This window comes from Haliotis rubra, unplaced genomic scaffold, assembly GCF_003918875.1.
Source record: "Haliotis rubra isolate DU_JTF1 unplaced genomic scaffold, ASM391887v1 Scf283, whole genome shotgun sequence".
Lineage (NCBI taxonomy): Eukaryota > Metazoa > Mollusca > Gastropoda > Lepetellida > Haliotidae > Haliotis > Haliotis rubra.
Window position 1 is genome coordinate 1166320 of NW_025766925.1, and position 11695 is coordinate 1178014.

Here is an 11695-nt window from a genome sequence, read left to right on the forward strand (position 1 = left end):
CACAGTAAGTTTCGATCATCCCTTTTTCACATACAGTCAAAATATTTCCTCAATAAAACAGAAAGAGTCGCATGAAGTTATGAAGGAAGAAACCACGGCATGGGTATAACTTTACAATTATATTTTGTTTTTGCGCAAAAAACACTTACAATTTGAGTGAAAGATGGAATGGACATTTTGTATGTTATGTGCTGATATAAATCGACTTAGATATGGTCAGCCGATAGCATTATGGGTACTTTATTTTGTCCGGGATAACATTCTGCCCGAGATGAGGGCGCCTGGAGGGTTACCTAGCAACGGGCGTTCGCCCGTCAATGCTTCGCCAACGTTAGTGAGAGAGCAGTTGTTTCGTGTCTTGCAGTGCGTATTGTGGTGGAATATTTAGTAACAAATCATGTATGAAGACGATGGATCATCGGAAGGCCCAAGGGGCACCTTTGAAATTTATAAAGCAGAGGCTGATGCACTTTTCAAACAGGGAGACTACAGAAAATCCATCGAAAGTTACACGACGGTAACGTTTTACTTTTCATTTTGATTTTGAAAAACGCAGACACTCAAAGTTTTATCTTTACATTTGATTATTGTTTTTCGATGTCCGTGACCCGCATGCCTTTAATAATTAAGAACTCCCATGGCATTGAAGTATTGATATCGCTCCTAGCTGTGGTCCATCATCCGTTCTTTAATTGACGCTATATGAAATATTCAGTCATGGCTGAAAATTTTGGCCTAAAACTTCTGCCAGTTTTATGTGCGGATCTCTAACTCATCAGTTACCTCCAAATGAATGCAAATTTCAATCAAAGTAATTTTAGGAAGAAATAATAAATTGTTCAGATTTTGGAATACAAGATGGCAGGCCAAATCACTTTCTTTTTGGGTTTGATCTAGAATCCTTTTCTGAGAAGAGATTGGTACTATGAAACATCATCAGTGTCAACATATATTGTTTCAACCAAAACTGAAGGAGAATCTTATCAATCTTTCCAGTCCATGTGGCCAAATTGGGGTTTTGCATTAGTCTAACCTTTGTTTCCACATGATCTCCATTATGATATGTGTTATGATGTGCATTGTGTCATTTTTCCTAATGCTATTAATTTTATTGAATGTTTTAATGAATGCTGGAGATTGGAAAGTCTTGATATAAAATCTCAGTGAGGATTATTAACTGATACTGGATGTATCTACTTCTTGTATATTGTAACATAGTGTGATTAATGTTTTAATGAAAGTATGCAGTTACTCTACTTTAAAATAAGGCAGCTTATAATACTCCAGCTGGGTGTCAACAAAGCAAACACTCACAATGCCTGTAATGATCCCCAATATTTGTTTATAATAGGCTTTTGTTAAGGTTTGAAACACTTCTTAATCAAGTTCATTTAATTGCTTTGTTATTGGTTAGCTTATTTGTATGAGAATTCTGGATAATCTAATACTAAGCAGGTTGCCCTATGAGCAACCTTAACGAGCATAAAGCTTTTTCTGTTACCAACCACAAAGTCCTAAAGTGTAAACATTTAAAATAAGGCAATTGACAAGGATTCTCATGAGGTAAATATGTCTTTTATAATCTTACATTTCTCTCAAATCCCAAGGCAAGTTGACCATATGATGTTGTTATAAATAAGTGTTAAAGGCATGCAGGGCTGACAGGTGAAACTTGGAACAAATTCCCTGATCAGCGTCAGAGAAAGTCCCCAATACCTCATGACTGTCTCTTTGGCTTTATCATAATCTCTTTTATTGTACCCTTAGATATGATTTCAGTGGCTGTTTTGCCTGGTCACAGACTGCCTAGCTATTCTTGAACATTGCTGACTGCCAAAAAACAATATTCACTGAAATATGGGATTAATACCATGCAGAAACTAAGCATGAAGCTCAAGGGTTCATTATCTTGACTCCACACTTAGAGGGCACCTAAATTCAAATACTATATATAGCAGAAAACCTATAAATAAAGGTCCCAAGGGACCTTTTTATTTTGTAACACACTGCCAGGGTTTAAATATTGAACATATGGTGTTAAAAAATTATTCTATCTGAAAAGCCAGCTGTAATTACGTCTACAACAACAAAATTTTCACATTATACATAATTATATGCTTTAGTGATTGATTCAAATTTAGTTCATTTCAGTTTGAAAAAACATTTACTCTGGGCTAGTTTGCCAGTGGTTTGTTTTCCCAAAGAAGCATGGAAATATCTGCTTCAGCGTTATGTTTAAGTAACAGTCAATGCATGATGACATATGCAGGTAAAGGAACTCAGATTGTGTTATTTTATTACTTCCTTGGAATGCTCATTATTGTTAAAGGTCACTCGCACATGACAATTGTGTTTTTTACAGGCACTGGAACTTCAGACAGGAGACAAAACCTGCCTAGTTGCGAGATCAAAGTGTCATCTTCAGCTGGGTGATACCAAAAATGCCCTTGCTGATGCTGAAGCTTCACTTCAGGAGGATAAGACTTTCCACAAGGTCAGTTATGGAATGTACTGAATGATATATAAATCAAGATTGAATGTTTTGTTTTTACACACAGATCCAAGTCTGTCACTGTCATTATTGAGTATAGCATTCATTACTATTACTGAGAAATATCAGATATAATTGATTGTTCTGTCTGCTGTAGGAAATGTTGTGCCTGTATAGTTATGGTCTGTGTGATATTATTCAGGGGGTCTACCAGAAAGCTGAAGCGCGCTGTACTACAAGGGAGACTTTGAGATGGCATTGGTGTTCTATCACCGTGGTCACAAGCTACGCCCAGAGCTACAGGAGTTCCGGCTTGGGATACAGAAAGCTCAGGAGGCCATTGACAACTCGGTTGGAAGTGAGTGACATGGTTTAGCCATGTTTGGCTAGGTTTATTAACAGTAGACGATGGAAGACGATTTAAGGGTTATTTTTTTCTTGAGTTAGGTGACAAGTGACCATTGGTCATATGTTTCTTATCAGGGAAAGTTTTTCTTCTGTCACTGATTCACTGAAGACAGACATCAGTGGACATCAAATTCAGAAAATATGTTAACATGATCATGAAATGCTGTATGAATTCAAGAAATATGATATTTTGATTCCTGTCAGATATATCTACTTTAAAGGACTTATTTTCAATTTTTTGTGAAAGCTGACAGAATACTTTATTGTATAGGATGGACTGTGGGGTAGTCCAGTGGTTAAAACATTTGTTCATCATGGATACACCCAGGTATAATTCTCCTCATTGGTACAATGTGTAAAGTTCATTTTCCAGTGTTCCCCAGTGATAATGCTGGAATACTGCTAAATGCAGTGTAAAACAATACTCACTCACTCATTATTTAGAAACTAAGCACACACACTGTCAGAATATTTTAAAATTGTATTTACTTGCAGCTCCAGAGAAGGTGAAGCTCAACACAAGTGGAGATCTGACATTCTTTCAGGATCAGGATGATGTAGGTGTACACAGTTCTGTAATGAATTTTGTTGTTTTTGACACCAAAAGACTTTTACTAAGGCAATAACAGGTTATTGTGTTGTTTGGAATGAAGGATGAATCAAGGGATCCTTGTCAATGTCCAGTTGGCAAATATTCAAGATTAAATTCAAATATTATAACAAACAATTGTGGCTTATATTAACATAGATATCAGATTTTGTATCCTGCATTCATTGCTAAAGTCATTGCTAGGTCCTTCAAGCATATTGTGTAAAGATGAACACTTATATGGGGTACTGGACTTTGAACGTTACAGAAGCAGAAGAGAAAGCGTCAAGCATATGGAAGCTTTGCTCGCCAAAATGCCCAGCAGCAGAGTAAGCAGAAGCGTGACACGACCCGTTCCCAGGCCAGCGAGAGGACCATTAAACAGATGCTGGGAGAGTTGTATGGGGACAGGAAGTACCTGGAACTACTCCTCAAGGAGACAGGTACATAGACAGTCAGTTGGAGTCAGTTTGCATTGTGCTGTGCTGCGGTCTCTATCATGTTACCAGCCTTTCAATATTCTAGTTCTGGACTACTCAAACCATATATTCATAGCCAAGTAACAAAAACATTTTCTATTAACGATGAAACCCAATCAGCCAGGTTACATGATATCTATCGTATCATCTTTGGATTTTTAACATTGGGTTCTGGGGACATTTAGCTCACGCTACATGGATTACAAGAGATAAAATATTCACTTATATGATAACATTGGTACCTTTTTGTCATGTTATATTTCCTTGGTCGTATACACAAATGACGTGTACATATCCTGTGTTCAGGGAATACAATCCACACTGGTCAGATAGGGGACTGTATTCTGTGTGTATGAGTGGGTAATCCATGTTAAACTGCAGTATGGTATCTGACTGAACTAGCTCTATTTAACTGACCAAAGTCCAACCTGTTGAGCCACACACATGAAAGCACATCACATCAAAAGTGCAGGTTTCTTTAGTCCCAGAGAGAACCCCATTTCACTCTCCTCATGTAGGGATGGCATACCGATGTTATATGTAGTATGGTATCTGACTGAACTAGCACTGTTAAACAGACCAAAGTCCAACCTGTAGAGCCACACACATAAAAGCATGTCACTTTAAAAGTGCAGGATTCTTTAGTCCCAGAGACAACCCCATTTCACTCTCCTCATGTAGGGATGGCATAACAATGTTATATGTATCATTTTAAATAGAATTCTAAGAGAAGTGAATTACCTGTTTAATAGTAATTTTTCCTTATCCTGACTCATGATCTTTGTTCGTCATGAGTCAGGATAAGTATAAAATATCAATTTTACTTTAAAAATTACATTTTTATACTCACATTTCAGCTGGGTTAAATACTTCATTGAGATAGGACATACTCCGAAATCTGTTAATCAGGAGAATTCTGCCATGATCGTCGTCCACCCCTCAGTGATGCTCACTACTTTAATAAAAGGATATTGTAAGGCTGTGTATTTTGGTAACTGACAGGTAATGGTGTCTATAGATCTAGTGATTTGTGTTAACTCAGAATATCAGTATCACCTGTTGTTTACTTTGGTTCAGATGCCTCAACGAACACAGGGAAGACGATCTCAGACCTGGTAGAGGAAGGTCTGTCATACCTGGACACTCGCACAGATTTCTGGAGACAGCAGAAACCCATGTACACAAGGCTGTATGAGCGTAGAGAACAGCGTCGGCGACGAGACTCCGGAAGCAAGGGCCAGTCGCCTCAGGAGTATGTCATGAGTGAATTGGAGAAGATAGATGAAGGTAATACTATAAGATGCGACTGTACACAAGCACATGTGGCACCCATGTTTTACCATTTGTCCCAAGTTTCAGAAGTCTGTGTGTAATGATTACCTTCTTGAACTGTACTCGTTCCTATTGTAACTGTGGTCTTCAATCTACCAGCACAACTAAATGGAAAGACGTCGGAGAGTCTGAAGCGAGCAGAGAAGTGTCTGGCAACAGTACAGAACTATGGGGATGATGCCATCCCCAACAAGATGGAGGTGATGGCCAACCTGCACAGCTACATCGGTAATGCCTTCCTCGACATGGGTCAGTACGAGAAGGCACTGCACCATCACAGCATTGACCTTGTTAAAGGTCACATGCAGCGTAAAACACAACTTTGCAGATTCTGATACCTTTCGGTATGGACTTACGAAACAAAGCGTCAAAATGCAAATTCAACTTATAAAGTTGAAAAATAGCGATGAAAAAAGCGAAATCGGAGTTCAAGCGTTTCACTAATTTTCCCCAGACTTTTCTGGGGAATACGGAGTTTCAACAGCTGGGCTGCGCTCATATGCGTCGTGCGCAGTGAAATAGGTTAAGCAACTTGGAAGGCGGGCTGTCTGGTGAATACTCGGTGAAGGCTTTGGTGTGAGCTATTTTCATAATGTTTTGTTGATATCTCACAGGCGCGAGCTTTTATATGTTATGACAGTAAATAAACTGTTTATATAATTTCATTTGTCTATTTCACCACACGTTCTTCTTACCGAGTCACTTTCTCAGTTCGATACTTAAAAGCAATGTCATTATTTAAGCGTTGACACAATTTCTAACTGTGATATAGATATGTCGCTGTCACAGACAAAACTCAATGTCTTGTTTTATTGACACCTGTGTGTCTGCCTGCCTGTCTGCTAATGACAATATTCAATACACAACTGCGATCACTGACCACATGCAATTTGAACTTAACACCAATCAGGCTATACACCATAAACAAAGCGCGCATTGATTTATGGCCGAGTTTGGTCTCTGTCACATTATGTAATTACACAGACAGGCAGGTGTGATACTTGAACACATGACATGTTATGATGTCTGTTGATTGCAAAATGTTATACACAAAAATGAGCATGTATTTACAAAACCCAACATCTCTATATATACACACACAATGAGCGTGAAGGCGGCATCTGCTAATGAACCAGCCGTTACACTTGAGTGCACACCCACCAGCTCTGACTGGGTTGGTATCCCGGCTGCTGCTTACGTTTGAGGGAGGTAAACCCAAGTACAAAATATTGCACTTTTGATTTGCGATTATCGGCTTATAATTTTGTTTATTTGTTTTCATAATCAGCAATGCATATTATATGTCATGAAGAAGTGATAATTGTGTTTTAATTATGTTTGATTTTTTGGTTGCATGTGACCTTTAACATGAGATTAAGCTGCCACTTGGAGCTGGATGCATACGCCGATGCCAAAAATTATGGGGAGAAGTCTCTGGCAGCATCTGAGGATGCTCAGGACACAGTGTGGCAGCTGCAGGCATCAGTTCTCATAGCTCAGGCACAGGGTGAGAAACAAGCAAATAATGTAGGATATGTTGTGAGTTGGGTTAGGTTCCACTGTAAATTGTATTTCAGTTATATCAAGTCATGCCTGTTTAATGTGGTAGGAAAGTCTAGATGATGGAGATCTTTGACCTTTACAACTTTGATGAAACCTTGATGATGAGAGCTGTAAAAACAAAAGGGGATACGGTGATAAAAGTGATTATGACAGTGATAAAAGTTTGGGCACTCATATGATAACTGAGGTAATCTTGATTGATTGAAGTATGTATTACATTTGTCAAACAGTAGAGTGTTGGTGGGTGGAATATATTTATGAATGAAAAAATAGATTGTGTTATTTTACGCTGACAATTCAGCTTTCCTCTATGTAATGCGTTCTTTACCACCAAGCATCAGTTTGTGAATTTATTGGTGATGTCTGGTTACTGATGTGTTGTTGACAGTGAAGCTGGCAGACCTCCAGGGGGCGCTGGTCAGTTTTGAGAAGGCGATGGACCTAGCCATGGTGCAGGATGACCGATCAGCAGAGGTGGCCATCAAGAAGGCCATTGATGAGGTCAACAACAAGATTGTGCAGTCACTCAAGGCAGATAAGGAAGGTGGGTACAACTCGGTGTTGCATGCTATACATGTACATTGTGTGAACAAGAATATGGTTTTACCCTTATTTTTTAGGTCTCACAAATTTCTTTGGTCTCTTAAAACTTCTGTAAAGATAATACCGAATAACAAGAAGATGAATTATATTTTCAGTCAAACACAAATTGACATATTTGCACCCTTGCAACAAGATCAATAAAGCCCACCTGTAATCTATCAGGTGATGTCAATCACTTGATTGTCAAGTCCAGACTCAATTATTCTCAGACTGCTCTCATATAGCAGGAATATTGATAAGTGCAACCTTAATGAACAGACAATACAACAGGCTGTAGGGTGCAGTGAACAAACCCACGTCCCTACTGAGGACAAGTCTGTAGCTCACAGCTGTGGTTGTTGATGTGGACTGTGTGTTTCCAGGTGGGGCTAGTGAGGAGAAGACAGGAGAGGAGGAGGGTGACAAGACAGAACAGGATGACAACAAGGCTGCGGAAGAAGGTGAGAGTAAAACATTGACCTGCCTTCATTCTTGTTTACAGCAGATCATAAATGGATCAGATGGATTTAAACTACATATGCATAGAACTTGAAAATGTACAATTCAAGGGACATGTGTTATTAATAATTGATAATTTGGACATTGAATGCTCAAACTCAGTGGCATGATTTACAGGTTTAATGAATGATAAGACATGCCATACAGAAATAATTGTCATTGAAACAGAACAAGGACCATTGGTTCAACTGAATGACGAGATTGAATGAAGCGTTTGTAAAATCTACCGTTATGTGTTCCTCCATGATAACCATCCATGTGTTACTTGTTTCAGGCGGAGCTGCCTAGAATGGGACAGACACAAGTCATCTGGTGTCACTCAGACTCACCTTTATGTCCATGGTCAGACTCTTCTTGTCATGGAGATGTAATCTTCATGACTGTTGTACTGCCAAATATTGCTGGATTACCTACCCTGGGACATCATGTGTCTTGCAGTTGAAGGCTTTGGGCATTCAAGATTGACTTTATTTTGTTAGCTGGTTATTTCATGCCAGTTATATGTTGAGTACATAATTTCCTTGTTACAAATGTGTCAAAACATCAAATATTATATGTTCAAATTATGTTTACACTTGTTGAAAGTGGATTGAAGCCAACTGTGATATGCATTAAAGGTATTTACATCATGAAGTTGCATCTCTCAGAGTTTGTGTACATGCTTAAAATGTTGTCAACACCAGTGACTAGTCTATGAAAGGTACAAAAGTCCACGTTTTATGACTGTGTGGTGTGGAAGGGTCAATCTTGTCACATGAGTGGTGACAGATGTGGTGGGTGACTGACTTAATGTTGATAAGAGTGAGTGAGTGAGTTTAGTTGTACCCCACACTCAGCTATATGGCGGCTGTCTGTAAATTAATCGAGTCTGGACCAGACAATCCAGTGATCAACAACATGAGCTTCGATCTGCGCAATTGGGAACCGATGACATGTGTCAACCAAGTCAGCGACCCTGACCACCCGATCCCTTAGTCGCCTCTTACGACAAACATGTTTTACTGAAGGCCAATATTCTAACCCGGACCTTCAGGGGTCAATGTTGATAAGATGCACACCTGTCACATCGATGATTTTGTAAAACACACTGTCACTGCGGATGTGGAAGCCTTTCAGACCGTTTTGCATAACTATTTACATATGCTGCTACAACAGTCACAGAACTGACTGACTGAGTTTAGTTTTACGCCGCTTTAAGCTATATTCCAGCAATATCACGGCGGGGGACACCAGAAATGGGCTTAACACATTGTGCCCATGTGGGGAATCGAACCCGGGTCTTCGGCGTGACGAGCGAACGCTTTAACCACTAGGCTACCCCACCGCCCCAACAGTAACAGAAAGGGGCATGTCAATATAAATGCATTATAACGGATCTATGGCTAGCTGACGCTCTAGCTGTCCCTGTGTTTCCATGTCTGCATGCAGAAACATCCAACCTGTGATAACAGGATAAATAGGCAATGGAAATAGTTCTTCACCTTTTGTGATATCTTCTCAATGAAAGTTAACTGTTTCATAACATGTTCATCAAATTGTATGTACTTTTATAAAATACTAAATGGATGAAAAACATATTTATTTGTCGGATGGACTGAGTATTTTTGTCTGCATTTATATAAAACAATTATAAGTAACGGACCAAGCATCGCCCCCTGTGGCACACCAGCCTTTGTGTACATTGGTTTAGATATTTCCCCATTCACAAGTACGCTTTGGCTACGATTTCTTATGCAACTAGTAACTTAAGTAAGTCATTATAACAACTGCCGATTTTCACCCCACCTCTCTAACCCTCTATACATGTCCACTGTGCCATAAACAGTAATACGCTCATTAATTTTGCTCGAAAATAATCTCCAAATAACGTATGATCTTTTCCCCAACAACGAACGTCGTAAGTTTCCCCACAGAGGTACGGGCCTACCACTTTTGATTCACTTGACGTCCCGAAGGAATTCCGGGCTAGAACACGTCCACAAGTGACTGAACGGATCACATGGTCGGGGCCGTTGATCATCAGTCGATGGATTGTCTGGTCCATATAGCGGTAACACATTGAAATAATATTATAGTTTTCCTGTTTTCCTGCTTGTTAATAGGTACGATTATGTAAAAAGGGATTTGTGTAACCCTAAGAAACGGCTTCAACCAACAAAGACACCGGAGTACTCATAACTCATAGTTTCTTTTCTGCAGCAACAATCTGAAAATGAAAGAAATAAGGTCACCACTAATATATAAAATAATCAAAAGAATACAATTAGGTCACTCTTGTGACAAAAATAAATAACAAAATAATCCAAAGAATACAACTAGGTCACTCATGAGCCCCCTTTATATTGACCCAGATCAATTGGATATATACTTCTATAACGTTTGTGTGAGGGGTCAGTTAAATGGCGAAGGAAAAGTGAACACTTGTACATGTACCGTGACGGGGATTGGTCGCGTTTAGATGAGGGTCCCCACCGGGTGGAGTAGGACACAATGTTTAAACTAACGTACCTGACATGTCTGTATTCCAGGCACCCGTGATGATCCGGGTTAAAATTGATCTTCAGTAAACCATGCTTGTCGTAAGAGGCGACATCCGGGTTAAAATTGATCTTCAGTAAACCATGCTTGTCGTAAGAGGCGACATCCGGGTTAAAATTGATCTTCAGTAAACTATGCTTGTCATAAGAGGCGACTAACGGGATTGGATGGTCAGGCTTGCTGATTTGATTGACACGTCATCGTATCCCATATGCGTAGATCGATGCTCATGCTGTTGATCACTGGATTGTCTTGTCCAGACTCGATTACTTACAGATCGCCGCCATATAGCTGGGATATTACAGCGTAAAACTAAACGCACTCACTAACACTCACTGTATCCCAGGAGGGAAATGTCAGTATCCATGACTGTTTAAATGGAGCGAAGCGGATCCAGTGAGTGGTTAGACTTGCTGGTGGCGTAAATAGTTGCTCTTGATTTCAGCCACCAGTTTGCCTGGACCAGACTTTGTTATTTCCAAACCAGAATGAATACTGTTTAAATAACAGTCACACACTCATCATTATATCATTTTGACGAGCTAAAAGTACGGTTGGGCCTGGAACAGAAACACCAGTGATCGATACGGTGAGCATCGATATGAGGAGTCCCCAGACTACGAGTTGTAATTAATATCTGATACCGAAAGTGATCTTTGTCTCAGTATAACATAGGTAGTCCTAGTGAGAACAGTTCCACACCAGCCTATGCATGCTTGTGGAACGAGGCACCTAAGTGGATCAGTTTGTCAGGCTCGGTGACTTCGGGATTACATCTCATTGTACTCCCACGGCATGGATCGTTCATGGATTGTGTTGGGGCGGTTGGGCAGCCTAGTGGTTAAAGCGTTCGCTCGTCACGCCGAGGACCCGGGTTCGATTCCCCACATGGGTGCAAGGTGTGAAGCCCATTTCTGATGTCCCCCGTCGTGATATTGCTAAAATAATGCTAAAAACTCACTCACTCACATGGATTGTGTTGTCTAGACATGATAATTAACAAAAACAAACATAAACTTCGAAACTGATCAACAGAATATGCAGAGCCTTTTCGTATGTCTTAAAAGAATCTTGGCTCCGAAAATGAAATTATCAAAACATAATTTGACAAAACAGTTTTTCAGAATGTGTCGTGTCGGGGTATGCCCACCCCTAGCGACCCTCTGTCTCCCCACTGCTGTTTGTACACTTAAT

General features: G+C 39.8%; 1 protein-coding gene across 1 annotated transcript; it reads left to right on the forward strand.

Annotated features, from left to right (window-relative positions):
* Window positions 1–263: 263 nt before the first annotated feature.
* LOC124281356 (outer dynein arm-docking complex subunit 4-like) lies at window positions 264–8602 on the forward strand. The gene is given in 12 exon segments (XM_046717391.1): window positions 264–517; window positions 2363–2494; window positions 2694–2714; window positions 2717–2849; window positions 3395–3456; window positions 3757–3931; window positions 5045–5254; window positions 5399–5608; window positions 6666–6806; window positions 7251–7406; window positions 7828–7905; window positions 8238–8602. Coding segments are annotated over 12 exon segments (1452 nt in total). The 5' UTR covers window positions 264–397; the 3' UTR covers window positions 8252–8602.
* The last annotated feature ends 3093 nt before the right edge of the window (window positions 8603–11695 follow it).